Here is a 19,806-nt window from a genome sequence, read left to right on the forward strand (position 1 = left end):
ACAGACAGACAGACAGACAGACAGACAGACAGACAGACAGACAGACAGACAGACAGACAGACAGACAGACAGACAGACAGACAGACAGACAGAGAGAGAGAGAGCAAGAGGGAGAGACAGAGACAGAGACAAAGAGGGGGGGGAGACAGAGAGGGAGGGGGGAGACAGAGAGGGAGGGGGTGATACAGAGAGAGAGGGTGGGAGAGGGAGAAAGCAAGGGGGAGAGACAGAGAGAGGGTGGAGAAATAGAGGGAGTCAAAAGCAGGAGAGAGAGGGGGAGAGGGTGGATGAAAGATGGGGGAAAAGAGTGTGGCATATCCAAGCATCAGCACATTTACAAACAAAAAGGTGAATTTTAAGGTTAGGGGGAAACCAAAAATAAACCAAGCTACCAAACAAACACAAAGCAACCGGATAACAAGGAGAGGGCAGACAACAAACACATCAGAGTGTTTTAAGGGGAGAGTGGGGGGGTCGAGGGACGGAGAGTTCTGCAAACAGCCAGGGGGACAAAGAAGACTGAAACAGTGTGTTGGTACAAGACCCAGTCAAAAGGAATACGAGATGTGGGTTTGTTTTATTTGAGTTAAACTACAGCTAGGTTCCCTGTTTGACGGCAAACCTGTGTTTGTGGAAGCCCTGAGGAAAACAGAGTTGGGAAGAAGGCGCTTTACCGACGCTATGTAAAGTGCTCGGAGGCCCCCCTTGTAAAGAAATATCTAAAAAAGATATGAATTATTATTACTACTACTACCCCGAAGTGAGACGTGGCGCTCCAGCAGTTTCAGTAATAAATGGTGCAACAAAACTAAAATGGCCTATATTGATATCCATACTGAACATAATGTAAATGCCAATACGGCATTAATAAAGTTGCACTAAAAATGTATAAGAAAAGATAATACAACCAGAACGTATTTAGAATAGTAATAGTCATGTTTGACTTTAGTCCTTCAAACAAAGACCAATGCCTTCATGCAGGCTACAGGACAGGGCAGACAGACCGGTACGTGGGCAGGTCTGAATCGAACCCGGGCCGCCACAAGGTGTATTGCTTATGTGGTTAGCCCTCCCCCAGGTTTCTGCAGAGGGAACACTGGCCCGGGTTCAACTATTGACCACAATCAGGGTAATCTCCCGGCTGTAAAAGGCAGTTTGTTTGTGTGGTCTTTTAGCTATCCTTGTAGTCCTTGGATCAGTGGCAGTGTTGGGATTTGATCGGGTCAATAGTAGACGATCGTCCACCCCCCCCCCCCCCGTCCTCCGCCCCTACCACACACCCCCCCCAAACCCCTCCTCCATGGGTTCACCCCCATACCTAAAGGTTGCTTTCTATCAACAACTGCGTGATCTTTATTAAATCTAGCGCTCCAATCCATCTCTGGGATTCCGGCATTTGTACTTTTCCCCCCGATTTGTATTATTCTTTTTAGTTCAATTCATTAAAATGTGATAAAACTAGATGTGCTTTATTAATCGCAGACGGGGAATGAGTTGCGTCGTTTATCCGAAAGCTTTTCATTAATCACCATAAATCATTTGTGGCGTCGATTCCCTTGCAGAGCCCTTTGTGTTGCGCTTGTTATTGCACGAAAGGCTTTGGAGAATGAGGCTGGTGTTGATGGTGCGTGAGCGAAGGCTTTGGAGAATGAGGCTGGTGTTGATGGTGCGTGAGCGAAGGCTTTAGAGAATGAGGCTGGTGTTGATGGTGCGTGAGCGAAGGCTTTGGAGAATGAGGCTGGTATTGATGGTACCTGCACGGATGGCCAGGGAGCGCGCCTCCACCTTGTCCCCCATCATGCGCACCGTGTCCGGGGACGGCCCCACGAACATCACCCCCGCGTCGGCACACGCCTGGGCGAAGTCCGACCGCTCCGACAGGAAGCCGTAGCCGGGATGGATGGCGTCCACGTTGTTTTCCTTTTGGGGGGGGGGGGGGGGGGGGGGAGACACAGAGACAATGTTTAGAGAGAGAGAAACAAAAAGGTTGGTTGGAGAGAATGGGCGAGAGGAAGAGAGGGTGAACAAGAGAGGACTAGGGAGAAAAAGAACAAGGGACAAAAAAAGAGCAAGAGAGCGAGAAAAGTATTTATCCATCCATCACGAGCAAAGGAGCTCTAAGGGATAAGCAACATGGAAAATATGTCTACTGCGACATCCAATGAACTAAGCCCACCTCAAGCCCCACCGACACACACAAACACACTTAAGCCCATCAACTCAACCTGGCAGCCATTAATCAATGTGTAGCATGACTATCGATTTAAGAGACACACACACACACACACACACACACACACACACACACACACACACACACACACACACACACACACACACACACACACACACACACACACACACACACACACACACACACACACAGGCCCTCATTGTCTAAAGTGTGTCTGTGTGAGTGCATGCGTTCATCATTTGAACACGTTGAGTTGAGTTCATGGGACAGGGCGTCGATGAATTGAGTCACTCGAGTCAGTAACATTTTCCCGCCCATTTCACCCGAGGTCTACAAAGCGATGACGCTCGCCCCCATCTCGCCAGAAATGCGCCGTGGGTTGTGTTGCTGCCGTGCAAGTGTATGCGTGCAAAATAACTTGGCGTCAGCAACGCAACACTCAACGGGGAGAGATAGAACAAATAAAAAGGCAAGTCACTTGCTCCCCCCCCCCCCCCCAGGGACACTGAAGAGTTAAGAGAGTGCGCTTCAAAGAAATTTCCCTGCCCAGAATCTTTTCATCGGCTAAAAGTTGCATGTGTGGTACTAGATGTGCGGGTGAGTGGGTGTGTGGATGATTGTTTTTGCCAAGCCACACAGAGAAGTGTCCTATCTGACAAAGAGCTCTTGGATCAAACACAAAAGAAGTCAATTTTTTGGTGTGAAAGTTAGGACAAAGTAATGCCAGATAACACCCACGTGAAAAAACTGACGCACACAAAAACAGGCATGCATTAGCCGGACAGATAGAGCCATCTCTGGACCAGCGTGTGTGCCATCTGGTTTTGGAGGCGTGGAAGGATATAATTATGGGCTGTCCCGTTGTTAAGGGAACGGTTACTGGCAGACCAGACCCCTGAGACAGCGTAACACACAGCGATGCACGCACACATTCACACGTCTGGCACGGAAGAGCCAGGTGGTCAGAGAGTGACAGAAAAGTGAAAAATGAGTCAGACAGCAGGCTAAGGCTGGCGCACACACACACACACACACACACACACACACACACACACACACACACACACACACACACACACACACACACACACACACACACACACACACACACACACACACACACACACACGGAAAGGTGGTAAGGGAAGGGCAGTTAGGAGGAAGAGGGTGAGGAAGAGAGGATGGATGGAGGGGAGGGAGTGGTGGGAGGAAAGGTGGGAGAGATGAAGGGCAGTGGGGAAGAGGAGAGAGGAGAGAGACAGGGAGAAGATTGGGTATGACAGAGGACCGCAGTAGCAGTGAGGAGCAGAACTAAATCTATATCATTGATTTAATGGTCTAGCTGGACAGCAAGAGATTGAGGGGGGGAGGGAGATGGAGCTGGGAGGCTGGATGACAGACAAGTACATGAGAAGAGGAGAGACAAAGGTGTGCAGATGAACGATAGCCAGGCAGTAAGCCATCGACTGTTCAAATAAAAGAGTAAATGGGAAATATTATACGGATGAGTTTATTTTATTTATTTAAACTCATTGAGGGAAAAGCCCTCCTTTGCAATGATGTCGAGTGAAATACAAATGTATGATTTTAGCAGAGGAGAATTTTATGGAGGAACATGAACATGAAGGAGACCAGATCAGAGATCTGAATTATTAAACAAAATTGCATTTCCAACTGTTTAAGTGTGATAATATAATAGACGAACTTGAGTTCTCTGATCCATCATATCTTATTTATGAAAAAAAAAACATGTCCCAGGAATTATCAATGCTACGCGTCCAAAATCCTGCTTTGATACAATACAATACGAGACGTAGGCAGATGGAATAATTGTATTGTGGTGTCCTTTCATCAAGGTTGCAAACAACTGCGTCGTGCCAAGAAGGACGTATCCAATTGTATTTTCTAAAAGGCTTTTGATTGCCAATGTGTCAGGAAGATGGAGGGGAGGAAAATGGCCAAGGAAAGCTTTGTGCTGATGTCCAGCCGGCCATCAAACAGCCTTGATCTAGTGGGCTGGGGCTGCCTTTTTAAAGTATGGGGTCCCTTATCGACCGGCCGGTTGTTTGTCAAGGTGGTTTGCTTCTTGAAGGGGAGGGGGGGGGAAGGGCGGGGGGCGGCTCACCTTGGCAACTTTGATGATGTCAGCGATGTCCAGGTAGGCGGCGACTGGAGGGAGACCCTTTCCAATCAGGTAGGCTTCATCTGCCTTCTGCCTGTGGTGAACCACAACCACAAACACAGGATGTTTAAAACAAAAAACAACATCCCAATATCCTCTGATACAGGCCGTCTTTAATAGATAAAGGGAGGGACACACTGGGCCAGTCCATTAACTCCAAGGGACAGGATAATATCGAGGCTAAGGGGAAAGGATCTGGTTTAAACCTTGATATCTGGAGTCTACCTATAGGCATCCTGGAGCAGGAGAAATGACTAAATAATACTTAAATGGGGACAAATACCATAAATGTGTTAAAGAGGAGCCCGATTATTTGTGGATAACTGCAGAGGAGAGGTTGGTGGCCATTTTCGGCACACCAACGCCCCAAAGGCCTTCTGCTGCTGTTGATGCGCTTTAATTTTGAAAGAGGACCGGGAGGGAAGTGGCTTCCTCTCCCAGCCACCATGCAGCTCTGATGAAAGACAGGAAACGAGACGATGAGGAGGGGAGGACAGACCGTATCTGTGGGACCCAGAGTGCCTGCAAAGTGCTTTTAAATGTCAGAACACTTTTCCGTTTTCCTCCTCCCTTTAAAAGCAAAATTAGAAACTGGTATGATGTGTGCGTGTGTGTGTGGTGGGGGGTTTGTGATGAGGTGCGAGACGCAGCTGCCACTTGTATACAGAAAAACATTTTTTGCCTCCCTACTTGAATGCCGTTAGAGGCAAACATAGTCCCGCTCCCCATCCGTCTTTCTTGAATACCGTCAGTAAAGTGAACACTTTAAATTGTATAAAAATGCATTTTCAGCACCTCATACATCATATTTTCTTCTATACCTAGACCTCTGATACTTTAGCAGTTTTTTTCCTTCTTTACCAGTGTTGTGTGTTGTGTCATATCTAGAGGACCCTTGCCTTGTCATAAAATGTTAAAAATACAGGATACCAATTTCAGACTGCATATCTGATAAAAAAAAAAAAAAAAACACTTTGATTATGACAAACTGCCCACTCTCTCCAACAAGGCCAAACTGGATTTGGATCCAGCTGAAACTGGGTGCCCACTTTCCCTGACACTGAAGCCAAACTTACACGGATTTCCCCTGTTAGCCATCGGGTGCGTACCTGTGCATCTGGCCGGTGTCCTGCTCCGAGTAAACGGCCACGGTTCGAATTCCCAGCTCTGTGCATGCTCTGAACACACGGATGGCAATCTCCCCTGCAGAGAAGAAACAACGCAATGGGACAATTAGATAGTGTGTGTGTGTGTGTGTGTGTGTGTGTGTGTGTGTGTGTGTGTGTGTCTTTTGACTTCATAATCATGTCCCATCGTGTCATAATTGAATGGATATTATAACCATTTGACTGCGACCCTGAACAGACTCGCACTATATGGGGTCTCATTAATATGGATGGCCTAATTACAACCTTTAGACTATTCAGGATACTCTCTCGAGTCCCTCACCTTTCCAACATAATTTCCATTCACTGCACTGCACCATTCACTGATCCAATACAGAGGTGTTCCCCGCCTTTTTCTGTACAGCCAAAATAATCGAATAAATGACCCTTGGGACTCGTATGGCACAGGTAACAACTGCCACAATTGAATGAATAAATTAAAAGACTTCATATTTAGAGTTATAATGAGAGTTGTGCATAGCTTTTTGATTACCAAAATGAATTTGACACAAAATGCTTCCCTCTAATTGCAATGTTTCTGAGTGCCTTTTTTTGTCAGCATAAACTCTAAAGGAGCCCGACTTCCTTCTCGCTGAGCGTACACAGTCGGATTCTTGGCTGAATGCTCCCTCTCCACGCTGCGTGTAATAACATACCCTCTACTCAACAGCACCGGCTTATTGCAACTATTGATCCTTTTTAATTTCCACCAATAAAAAACTGCAATATTCTAAGACAACACATGGGTGGTGGGTGGATGAACGCTCCGCAGAGAGAGTAGGAGAGCAAGGAAGAGAGGAGAAGGGGGGAGAGGGAGAGTGAAAGCGAGAGGAAAAAGTCTAGATGAAAGCCAGAGAAGGGAAGGGGAAAGGGAGAGATATAAAAAGAAAGCGAGAGTTGAAAAGGGAATGCAAGAGAGGGAACACATGCTGAAATAGATTTAAAAAATGCAAGCCGTATAGAACACACACAGAGCTAGACACACACACACACACACACACACACACACACACACACACACACACACACTTAACTAAGTGATAAATTACAAAGGAGAGGAGGGCAAAGTATCAGTGAAGGGGAAAGAACGGGTTGAACTTAAACGACTGAGAAGGAGGAGGAGCAGCAGGAGGAGGAGGAGAGGGAGCGGGGAGGATAAAAGAGAGCCAATGAAGAATGAAAGAATTGGAAAAATGAAATTGCAAAAGGCACGAGGGAACAGAGGACACGTCAGCAGAGAGACGAGGGGCTGTGCAGGAGGAGAAGGAGGCGAGCGACCGAGCATAAAGAGAGGGCGAGATCAGGGAACGATAACAGGCAGAGCAGCCTCAAACCGGGTGTACTGGAACAGAACCCAGATGATGGACCATGACGCGTGTGCACACACAAACACAACACACACACACACACCACACTTTGAGACGTGCAATGTTTTGTGGAAACAAAGTGGGAGACTGCATTACAGTCTGAGTCAGAAGGCAATTGCCAAGTGGAACAGTTGAGGATGCTTGCTTGCGTGCCAAATGCATGCACATATGTACACACCTATAGAAAAGACGTCCTTACAACTGTAGGCACAGATTACTATAATTGGCCCAAGAGGGAGGAAGAACTGTTTCACAACTTTAAAGGGCAGGCATTACATGGGCCCAGGGATCGAACCCTGCACCGACACATTTCCCCTCAACAGTTTACGGATATGGAGGGCCCCGAAATTCTACCATAGGTATCCATAGCAACCAATCCCGAGGCTTTACCAACGGATTCTCATGATTGCCCCTCAACTTCCTTCATACGAAAGTAAACCGAATGGAAGAGTGTCGGTAGGGGCGGTCTGAACACCTGCACTAGTAATACCTCTCCGGGGATTAGCTATAAACTACGATTACCGAGTGACGAAGCTACTCTCTGATCATATTTTATGAATTAACCTGTATGATTATTGATGGTGATATATTACTTATTTATACAATTTAATGATATTGGTCAAATATTCCTAAATACTTGAAACCAACCTTATATTGAACATGATACTGTATCCTCTGAAGGTAATCACTATATGGCAATAAAACAACTGACCAGAAATTGCGCTTCAACAGAAAACCAATGGATGCATTGGTTGGTCGCTCAAGGGGGGCGGGTCTTACCTCTGTTGGCCACCATGACCTTTTTGATTGGTCGATACTCGCCACTCTTGGGGGCGGAGTGGGCGGACCGGGAGAACAGACACGCCCTCCGTACGGCCAGGAGGCCAAGGCCGCCGCGAACTGCACCGTTCCACAGCATGCTGGGGGAACAAGAAGTACAATCAGCTATGTGAGCATTACACAAGTCATCCCAAACAACATTAGTCCGTTGGGCCCTTTCATTGAGCTATGGTCCAGAGCTCAACAAGACTACCCGCGTACCAATAGTCGTGAAGTAACCGTTTCGACGTGATGCTATCTAGTTCAACCGTTTCCAAAACGGATGCCGTCTCCAGTTGCTTTTAACGAATTAACCGGCGAGCCCCCTTAATTAAGCCCCAACGGCCTCCCGTCGAGGGAGTTCAGTGGGCCAATGAGCAGCCGCTGTGCCTGGTCACAGCCAATCAGGGGTGGGTCAGGCTAATCAAAGAAAACGAGCTTCATTACGAGCCATGCTGAAAGCCGGTTGCTACAACGTCAGCGTGACCGCACTTAAAAAAAACAACTCGACAAGAGCCAGTTTAAACATAGGCCTAATGGCGCCTGCCTCCATCTAATGGCTATTTGATCAAAATTAACTACACAGAGTGATTGTACAGAACAGGCAGTTCTTCAGTTTAATTGGGATTTCTTGGCCGTCTACTAGACAGAAGGACCTTCCTGAATATGAAATAATTCACCATATTGGACTGCAGCAGACAGGCCCCTTAGCACTTTGTCTGCGTTAAAGAGTCCTAGTGTGGCTTACGCTTCTGCGTAAAGATCCCACATATATGTTTTTTTAGGAGTTAATGATTGCATTTGGGGGGGGGGGGGGGGGGGGGTACTACTGGAATAGGGTTACATGCCTGTGTTAAAAGAGTAGCCCCGTCTGCTGTGATAGGTCAGCATGCCCCCTCTGTTGCGATTGGTCAAACTTTGCGTGTGTTTCGGCAAATTCCCACCGCCTACTGCACAAGGTCTGATGTCACACTGTTATGGAAGTAAAGTTTGAGGGAAAACGGGCCATTTCACACACTTATTAAGTGTTGTTCTCGGTGGGCACGAATTCTCCCCCTGGCTTGGAACTTAGATTTTTCTTGCTCAGCAGACGTAAAGCATGTATGCATACGTCATATAACTAACTGTCTAAAGCAAAGGGAAAGTCGATAAAGCATGATATCACCCCTATAAACCTGGTTCCACCTCTACCTCTGGGCGCCAAGACTAAGCCCATTGTCCAAACTCAAGGAAAGAAGCAACAGTCGCTTCACAATTATTAAAACCACAAAAAAACAAAAACAAGCAAATGGACTCGCCAAACCAAAACATAATTTACGCCTGCTTTTCCCCTCAGCAGCCAAACTATACGGTTTGATGGCGGTAATCCACATTCGCTAACCCTCCCGTCGGTCCGTCATTTCCCTGAAATAAAGTACCCTCTTTACTCTGCAAACACTCCCCGACTGACAGCCCCCGTGTGAACGCAGCATGGCATTAGGGCATCGGAGCGTACAGTCGGCCGTGTACGGAGACCAGAGCACTGATTCAACTCATCAACCAGATTGTAAGTACCTCGTTCACCCGGGGTGTCTGCTCGATTTACAGATTGGGGTCATTTAGTGATGTGCTTTAGAGGACTGCACTGCTTGCTTCCCACTGCCTGGGACTGGGAGATATATTTTTTCTCTACTCTGTTGACTGGCAGTGCTCTGCTGCCCCCCGGTGGTGAGAGCGAAGAGGCGCAGTGATGGGACCTTTTGAGCAGAGGTGACCTCTAATGATAAAGGCAAAATGAAAACACTTAGGTAAAAGGACAATGGTGTGGGGATGATACACCGGTTAATTGAACTGCTTCTGGTAAAACATAAACCACAAAAATATTGTAATGAAGTGTAAGTTCAGTTCAATTAATTGGGCTGTGAAGTGTCATATTTGAGGTCATGGAGAAAGATTTACATAAATTACATTTCGTTAGTCCACATGACTAAAGACATGTGGCATATCAATACAATACAGAATATTGGAAGAAATCTAAATCCACTCGTATCAATTTCACAGAATAATGGATATGGGTAGATGGCAAACCAGAGGAAAAGGTCTTGGCTCCTTCTCGCTAGGAGTAAGAATAGCAGGCTTTACTATTCTGGGTGATATCATGACTGGTTGACTTTTACAACGCGCGAGTCACGAGTCAGTGAATGACTGCGGCTGGATGGTTGCCTAGTGTGACTCTGGGAGGGGCCTGGCCCCGTATCGCTGGACACGGAACAGATAGCGTTTCACACCGTCTGTAACTGATAGGGAGTGAAGGGAAGATGCAGAAAGGCAGACAAGCCTGTCTGACCTGGATAAGACTCGATAAGATGTTTTGGATGTAGCTTTATCCGTTTTCTGCTTCCATCTTATCTATCTATCCATCTTTCTATATCGTTTATGGGACGGCAATAGGATTAGAGCCGTTTACTATACCATGAGAATCTTTCATTTGCAGCATAACCTTTACCCTTCGAATTTCCCGTCAGGGCACATAAAATATCCATCGTCTCTCGTTATTGTTTGGTTGATCTGTATCTCATTCCAATGCAGTCAGACTGATAACGTGTCCTGTAAGGCAGGATTTATCAACAGGTGGGTTAGGGCTAAAACTAACCATTGTTTCCATAGTCTATTCATCTATTATTTAAATTAACCATTTAGTCTTTAAATAAATAACGAATGCTTTAACAAGTGACTAGAGCAGAGTGATGTCTTAAATGTGCTTGTTTTAGCTGACAAGAAGCCAAGACAAACAACACTACTACTATTAATCATGAACCAAACATTTGTATTGCAGTGTAAACATGAAATGTAATTTGTAATTGAACAATTAAAGCTTAATCAATTATCAAAGTTAGATTGCATTAACTTCAATAAATAGACTCTGCATCCCTAATATGGGTCGAGACACCATCTAGGTATCACCCGATATGTCGGTTGGGGTCAAAGGGGATTCCTATAGATATTTGGTGGGTTTTTGATGAATGAATCAATCTTCTGTGGGTCTCTTTTATAAGCCAACCAACTCAAACCGCCTAATTGGAAGCGTTGAACAAGCTGCCTACTACTAACAAGCTGGTGCAGTGTGATGAGCAGGAGGGCGACCCTTCATGACATGGATATGACCGGCAGCTGCTGGTATAGTGAAAGCCATGTGTGGGGAAGCCGTTGGAGTCGGTTGACCTAATGTAAAAATGGGGGCAAGCCAAGGCCAAACTAGGTCGAGAACACAGCTGTAAGGGAACTGGAGAGGTTTAGCATGTCCAGCTAGCATGCCAAGTTGCCTTTGAGATGAGATGAATATCAAGGTAAAGTTGAGTAAATGCTGACTTGACATTTTTTGTTACTGTGCTTTTAAAAGGGCCAGTCCTTCTGGAGTTCTACTCCATTGACAAAACAAGGCAAGCTAAACCTCATCAATGTCACACTTGAGTGGTGTTGCCAGTTAAGGTATTTTTCATCAATATTTCTGATGCATTCCCCTCATACAGAGTCTTTTCCATTCTATTGTTGTTTTATTGTTCCAGTGCTTTCACCATGTGATTTTACTCCTGAAGCAGTATTATCCTAGTGATTTGTCTCAATATGGTCTTTGTGCGATACTGTAAACCTCTTTAGAAACAGGCAGCGTGGATTAACCTTGAAAAAAACCAAATGGACCAAAAACAAACACTAGCAGCAGACTATGTGATATCAGGTAATAAGATAGGGCTCTGTAGTGTACTTTGGTCAAAGAATAGGTTTACTTTCTACTCTTTGCTGCTTTTCACCTCTACTGTACGTGCAAGAGCTCGTTCTCGTAACAGAAAACTGTAGGACAGGAGGAGATGTGGCTTTAGTACGAGCCAAACTGCAAGAATCAAAAATGGCCGCACAGACCGATGGAATGCAAGGCATGTGGAGCCTGTTTCCAGCAGCTTCTGACTTAATTAGATCAAGAAGCTTTTGGGGTTGTGCCCATGATGACTGCTGCTAATTATAAACATAACGTTATATTACTTCCCATATTCATGTTTAATTATTGAACCTTCTTTTTATACAAAAATGAAAAGTTGACTAAATATTTGCTAGTCCTCTCCACATACCAAACTTGACTGATTGCAGACCTAATGACATCAGCAATATTGATCAGGGTTGATATAATCTGGCCTCAGGAATGATGATTACGGTACAATCATCATCCTGTGTCTTTTGGAACACATCGGATACATCATTGATTGGCTGCCAGCTGGTCGAATCTCTGACATATCTGTTCAGACGGATTGCATCGCTTGATACAATATTTACAAATAATCCATGATGGAGTCAATCATTAGCCTATATCTGATTATCCAATATCTGGGTCAAACTGCCACAACAAACTATTTTTGTTGTTGTCTAAACAGCTTAAAGCAGAGACATCAGCCACCTTATTGTACTGAAATGTTAATTTCAGGTTCAGTTTCTGAGACAGATTCACAACACACTCAATCAGAAACACTGATTAGTTAAACAGGTTGTATCTAATGTAGTGTATATTGTAGCAATAGCCAATAGCTTAGCAAAGGTAGTTGGGTAGTTTGCATGCTGCTGCGGGTTGAGGTCTACATAGTCTGCCTTCTTCATAAAAATGGCACCTACCTAACGGACTGGAATTTTACCCGTGGTAGAACGCATTAAACACTTACAAAAGTTGTTGTACCAGTTTTAACTCAGATACATCTGTCTGTCGCACAAAGGAAATGAAGGTCACTTCACAGCTTGTCTCATGGGCAGACATAGCCTCTGCTGTTGCTGTGGCAATGAAGCCCAGTTCCTGCCAGGCTAGATATATGGCAGACACAGCCTTTCTGGTACCAGAACTTTGGGCCTTAAATAGAAAAGTATTTGCTTTTAAATAAATTAATAAACTGGTAAGACAGACGGGTACATTTGTCAGACGAAGTAGAAATGAATGAAGGCAGTTTGACAGAAATTTTTAAAGCTCTGAAAAAACTCTTGAGATATTGTATTATCAGTGACCAAGCGTGCAAACATGGCATGTGAAAACATTTCTTATATTACCGTGAACACTAATCGATGTATATGCCTGTCTCCCCAAAACACTAGGTGAACAGTCTTTTCTTGATGCTGAGGTGCCTGAATGTATACTCATCTTCATGACGAAGGGATTATGGCAGCGATGTGTTTGTGTGGAGCTCTAACTGGGCAGTGGTTGACCAAGAGAGGGTTAAGCCTCCTGGACACTTGTAGTGTAACACCACGGTGTGCGTGTGTGAGAATGCGGATGTATGATGCTAGATCTGGAGTTACAGAGTTACCGTCTCAAAGGGCTTAGCAGGCCATACATTTATGACACACATACAAGCAAACATTTTCAATCATCTAGTTGATTAACTAAATATAAATAGTCTCTATGGTGATGGGATACTGTCTGATTAACCGTCAGGGGAGTCCAGGCAACCAGTCATAGTCACCACAATATGCTAGGCATCGAGGCAGTTCATTCTAACTGCATCCACAAGAGGGTTTGTCTTCCAGAATATACCAATAATATAATGCTAACGTGTGTGTGGGGATATGCAAAGCTCCGTCGGAGCAGTGATATATTTTAATGTCCGCGACCGAGTAAGGGGTTAAGTGTCTTAGTATAGCCTCAGGTGAACTGTGCATTTCATACACAATGTTGTTCACTTTAAATCGCTCATCAAACAATGAGGTACTAAAGAAAAAAGTGTCACAAAGTTGCTGTTGGTTGTAACCATGGAGATAACACGCCCCCGTCCTTCATTGAACTTTCAGCCCAAAATGCTTCCTTTTCTTTTTTTTTAATTCCAGCTGAAACAGTGGGTTCACTGGCTCTCTAAGAAAAGCCACTGTGTTACATTTTTTTGCCACATGCAAGTAACTATTGACAATCCCGCACTCTCGGCCTCCAATGTTCCACACACACACCTCTTCTTCAGTAGCACTTACAGCAAGGATCTGCACACAATGCCACCGGCAACCAGAGGGACTGAACTCATGTGTACATAGAAGCATGCACTGCAAGTGTGTCTGCGCGCACGCACACACACACACACACACACACACACACACACACACACACACACACACACACACACACACACACACACACACACACACACACACACACACACACACACACACACACACACACACACACACACAAAGTCTGCATCAGGCTTATCTGCATGCCGTTGCGTTGTGAATTGCAGGGGTTTCTTTCTGTTTAGCCATTAACTCAACAGGGGCCAAAGTGCTACTTTACGTTTACATATGTCCCAACATAAAAGGGCAGACTGACCTTTTTTTTTTAACTTCCCCTAAGTTTGGGCATGTTTGCATGAGAGAATATTTAAAGGTTTAATCGTAGTTCCTCCTCCTACTTAATTTAATTACCTGCTTTGAATGGCTGCTTTAACTTGCAGCATGGAGTTCATCCCATCATAGAGGTGAATGACCTAAACGCCATTTAAAAATAGACTCCAATAGAGGCTGTGAGATGATACTAACAAGGTGTACCTTTAAAATAGTGCCTCACTGAAGCAATTAAAAACGGAATGAGTGAAAACTCAATGAGTTGAAAGTCCATCTACAGGGATCCTTAAACTGACTTTGAACAGTAAAGCACGAAAGCACACTCAACCGACCCAACCCCCCCCTCCTGCCTGCCTGACCTCCACTGCAAACAACTGAAGAGCCAGTAGCTAAGGTGCCCCGAGTTAGCTGCAGCCGGTGGAAAACAAGGGAGCATTCAGCCACACTGCCTTCCTGCCCCTGGCACTGCTTCCACCTCAGAAGGCTGATGCCCCAGCAGTCCATACTCCAGGTCACTATGTGATGTGACATCGTCACCCTTCCCTGTTTTCTACCCCAGTCCTGCTCTACACCCCTACTCAGGGGCAGCTGACCCTGTTCCTACCCCGGGGCACCCTTCCCATTATTCCACCCCTGCTGAGCGTCGGCTGCTGCCCCAGGTCCTAGCCCGTCCCGCTCTATACTTCTACTCGGTGGCTGTTGCATCATTTGCATGCCCCAAGCATGCAGATGATGCAACATGCAACATGTGTGTGTAACATGTGTGTGAGCTTTCTTTTTTAGATTAGGAATGGTTGTGGACATTAGTTCGAGCCGAATTCTTAATAAAAGTTTACAGTTTCTCGCAAGTATCCTGTTACGGTTTCACTTTTGGTAACACACACACACACACACACACACACACACACACACACACACACACACACACACACACACACACACACACACACACACACACACACACACACACACACACACACGTTGTTAATTAAAGCAAAGCTTAAAATAGGGTTTTTGAAAAGGACTCAAACGACAATATGCTTATTTTAAAAAGGGAGATGAATAAGGCCTTTAACTGACCGTTGCATCATTGAAACTATTACCTCATTCCAAATATAATCTGAACATTAGTGTGGATGGGTAAACACACTTTTGTTTCATTATTTTCAAATAAACAAGGGCAGAAGGACAGGGATTCAGGGACATAACTTCTGGCCATGAGGTTTAGTTCAACTCACTGGGGTAAAAGCGGAGTCGTCTATCTTGTCCCTTCTAGTAGCCTTTATGACTAGTGGGAGTCACACGAGTACACAAAATGACTCACTGCTCAACAGCACCAACCACAAGACATTAAATCCTCTTTCCCATAGCACAAACTCGCCTTATAGCATACATTAACACATTGTATGCTCTGCTTGAAACAAGAAGCGATGGAAAAGGTCCAGAATGGCTTACCAACTATTCGTTTTTAATATCAGGTGTTAAATTACCTCATAACCGAAACACCACTTTTGGAGCGGATGCATTAGATGAGTGTTATTCCACCAGTTGTACGCGTAGGTATGTGGTGGTTTAGACACATTTGCAAGTATAGAAACAAATATAGATCATTGAAAATAAATAACAAATATTGTCCAGTATATATAGTGTTATGGTTCATCACCTTGTGCACTCCATAATACGTTTTCAATTGTAATGTTTCCCATTGATATTTGGTTTTAAGAATAATCATTTCCCTCTGGCAGGGGCCTTCTTTCATTAATATTGGTGTAAATGCATATGGGGGGTTGTACCCCTCTATATTTAAAGTCTGCTTATGAAGTCACCCAAGAAAGGTCTTGATGACAATTTTGTGGTACACCTAAGGTTGGAGACCCCTGCATTAGATGACTGCCCATCTAGGTTGAACCGGAACCAGTGCATGCTTAACCTCTGATTGGCTGATACGGTCAGCGGGTCATTATGCGGTGATGCTGAATTGAAGGGGTAGGGGAGGGGAAGCCACGCCCTATGATAAAGGAAAACGCTTTGTTTAAAGATGGTGGGGTCAGTGGGTTCATTGCTCCTTAAAGACAAGACAGTACATTATATCCCACCTCTCAAGTTGTGCACATTTACAATCGGCTTATTATGTATTATTTAATTTAGAACCCTTGGATTCAAGTTGTGATATGATGGAGAAAAAAGGGAGCCACGTTTACTGTCAGCGACACTTATGTCGACCAGGCCAATAGCAGTAGACTACTTGGATCGAGCAGCGTGGCACGTCGTAGTTGACGTGTTCTGCGTTTGATTTTCTCTGTCTTGGTGTCAGCAACCCTGTCAGCTGTGCAAACAAGAAGCCGGCATGCTTTCTGCGGGATAATCCAGCTGTTCTTTGAAGCCATATGGGATGGAGCTGACCAGCCATCTTTAGACCGACTAGCCAGAGTCACTAGAAGGATAAGGTCCACTCTTAGACGCGAAAACAAACTTAACAAAAGTGATCAGGAAAATGGTGTCATATCTTGCAAACCACGATATGTGCATGACTTGGGTCCCATATTAAACCGCCATGCTAAATGGCTGTGGCTTGACTTTATCAAAACTGATCATTATGTTAACCACGTATACAACATTAAAGTGTTGCTATGCAGGAAAGAAGCAGGTCAAAGTAGCCCATTAAATGCTGCAGCAGGTCGTTAAACGAACCAAAAACGCCTTTCGATAAGCCATGTCACAAGTTCCTACTACAATAAGTCTAGACCAGGTATGATTGCCCTTTCACATCGACACAGGAACTAAAAGGTGGTAATGTCAGGGAAGGAAGAGCTTCTGCATGCTCAGAGCTTTCGTCAACCGAGGAAACACGTGTTCACCAACACACTAGACGTCAAAACTCAGAGTGACACATCTTAAAAAAAAAAAAAAAGGTATCAACTAAACAAAGCAATGTCCTAGCAGACTTTTAGTATTAGCCACAGTAGGATGCTAACACTACTAAAGGACACATTCGCCACAGCAACGTAGATAACAAATGTCAACACAAACAAATGCATGTACACAAACACATGCAAACACAAGCATCAGCCGCACAGACAAACACATGCATGGGGTCATATGCGCTAAAACACACCTAAATCAGCACAAACTCATTCATACATAAACTCGCATACAAATAAACACAGAATATTGACAGCTCGTCAGGTCGCCCTCGCCCTCACTGACCCCGTCCTGTCACTCATCCACTGCCTCTACGCTCGCGATACACGCTTTTGATTCACAGGTACTTACATGATGCTTTTAGGGTCAACTGTGGACAATGTCAATCCACTGGTGCTGGATACACACTCGACTGTCACAGTAGAAGGAGAGAGCTTGCTAACGCCACACACAGCAACACAAACACGCGTGCGCTCTCTCTCTCTCTCTCACACACACACACACACACACACTTCTGGAAAGGAAGGGGAAGGGGAGGCGATCAAACACACGGATACGCGGCGCGTGCGTCCGGGATGGACGAGTGATTGCAAGACGAGACAGCGCGCGAGCTTCGCGTTCAAACGTTCGTGCGGAAGCGTACAACAGCTGTTAAACTCTGAGGCTAGTTAGGCTAGTTGCTAACTATCTACCGGAGGAAGCTAACACGACTGACACCGTCCGTCAGCGTTCGGCGGATATGGACAAGTCTGCAACTGCGCCTGCCTCTTGAGTCGCGTAATCTCGCGCACTGCCTTCTACTAAGCTTTCATCCATCGGTTGGATTACGCAAGAGGGCGGCCACGCCCCCTATTTTCTCGACCAATCAGATGGAGGCGCTGCAGGAATTCCAATGAGCGGCACGATTTAAAGAGCTAGAGGAGGGATAAAAGTTGAGGTGATATGGATGAGTTTTTTGGGCCGTGTGTAAATATGTTTATGAGGGATATTGGAATGCTGGATTTAATTTGGTAAAGTTATGGATTACAACAGCGGGTCATTACTGACAACGGCTACAACGGCTTAAATATTTAATATTCTGGAGTAGTAGAATAATGTTTTTTAGTAGTGGAGAAAAAAAGGGTTTGAGACGGGGTGCTAGAAGAGGGGAGAGAGGGGAGGGATTCCTGGGCTGGATAGTGTTCACATTGGTTTCGGTGAAAGAGAAAAAGGAGTGGGAGAGAGCTAAAGGGGTGTGAGTTACAGACTCCTGAAATGGGTCTTTGTGTCGCTCTTTCGTAGGACAGACAATAACTAACCACACAAGAAGCCCGCAAACAGATACAGGCATGGTCAATGCACACATTGACACACCTGTCCGACTTTCTAACTCCTAGTCTCTTCCTTTCGATGCATGTGCATGTACACACACAAATGCAGGCACGCATGCAGGCACAGACACACGCATACTTTTATGTTATCAGTCCAAGATTACTCAACAATGGTCGTCTTGAAACACGTTGATGAATTCAAGACAACCTGGTCAAAACATCAAAGTAAAGACAGCAAACGGTTCACATATTCATTCCCATGAGCAGGAGTAATCGGGTCCCTTTAAAAGTTGCACCACTTTTTGACTTTGTTTTATTTACCTTATTTCCATAACCCCCTGGTCCTTTCCCTTGCCCTCTCTCTCTCTCTTTCTCTCTCTCTCGCTCTCTCTCTCTCTCTTTCTCTCTCTTTGTCTGTCCCCCCTTTCTGTCTATCCCTCTCTCTGCCCCCCCCCTTTCTGTCAATCCCTTTCTCTCTCTGCCCCCCCCCCCCCCCCTTTCTGTCTATCCCTCTCTCTGCCCCCCCCCTTTCTGTCTATCCCTCTCTCTCCCTCTCTCTCCCTCTCTCTCTCTCCCCCTCTCTTTCTGTCCCTCCCTGTCTGTCTCTCTCTCCCTTTCTCTCTCTCTGTGTCCCTCCACCCAGTGTTCTCTACTCTCTTGTAACTTAATATGCAGCCCTGTGTGTTCACGAGCACAGCACCACATAGTGTGTACATGTGTTTGTGTGTTAGCCCATAGCACCTTGTAGTGCGTGCATGTCTGTGTTTGTCATAATGCACAGGCGTATCATAGTAGGAACAGGGGGGGGGGGGGGCACCTGGAATACAGCCACCTTTAAGGCTGGATGAATTCCCTTAAGGACCTGGGACCTTTAACCTGAAAGAAAGAAAGAAAGAAAGAAAGAAAGAAAGAAAGAAAGAAAGAAAGAAAGAAAGAAAGAAAGAAAGAAAGAAAGAAAGAAAGAAAGAGCAGGGTGTAGAGAGTGAGACTTTACCTTACAATGTGTGCCTGTAGTGCTATGATCTAGATTAAGGCCGGAGAGATAAGGGTCGGAATAGTAAATAGAAATGCATGAAAGTAAATGCATTAGACTCGTGACCTATGCAAATTGCAGTTTATGCCATGTTGGTTTGTTGGGTCGATGACGACTTAATCGAAATGCATTCTAAATCCTGTTTGGGGAAATAGAACGCAGAACTCAAAATAATTAATTGAGTTTTCATGGGTTAACAAAAAAAAAAATGAAAAAAAAGTTTGACCAACCCAACCAACCAAGATAGCCGCTAGCTTGACAAGATATATAGTTGAACAACTGTTGGAGGTAGAGAGTGGTGACACTACAACAAGGTGTTTCAAGAAGCTGGTTCAAGAAGTCATACTGTAGGGCTGATTCTTTTACCTAAAGCTTTCTCATGAGGAACCAGGAAGTGGCAAGTGAATTGTAGTACTGTGACGCTGGCAGTAAAATAATGATCCCAAATCACAGTAGGTCTTTGTTCATACGCGT

General features: G+C 45.1%; 1 protein-coding gene across 2 annotated transcripts in view; it reads right to left on the bottom strand.

Annotated features, from left to right (window-relative positions):
- Nucleotides 1-17,771, bottom strand: part of LOC115529545 (pyruvate carboxylase, mitochondrial) — a 268,651-nt gene extending 250,880 nt beyond the window's left edge. For both annotated transcript variants that reach the window (XR_003973581.1, XM_030338305.1), the window contains exons 1-5: nt 17,341-17,771; nt 7,690-7,829; nt 5,486-5,579; nt 4,320-4,410; nt 1,755-1,920 (exon numbers count right to left, since the gene is read on the bottom strand). Coding sequence is in view for 1 of the 2 variants with exons in the window: in XM_030338305.1 (XP_030194165.1) it covers nt 1,755-1,920; nt 4,320-4,410; nt 5,486-5,579; nt 7,690-7,828 (490 nt within the window). In the remaining variant the exon portion in view is untranslated. The remainder of the gene's footprint in view (nt 1-1,754; nt 1,921-4,319; nt 4,411-5,485; nt 5,580-7,689; nt 7,830-17,340) is intronic.
- Nucleotides 17,772-19,806: the final 2,035 nt, after the last annotated feature.

Source organism: Gadus morhua, chromosome 17 (genome assembly GCF_902167405.1).
Source record: "Gadus morhua chromosome 17, gadMor3.0, whole genome shotgun sequence".
NCBI classification, from domain to species: domain Eukaryota; kingdom Metazoa; phylum Chordata; class Actinopteri; order Gadiformes; family Gadidae; genus Gadus; species Gadus morhua.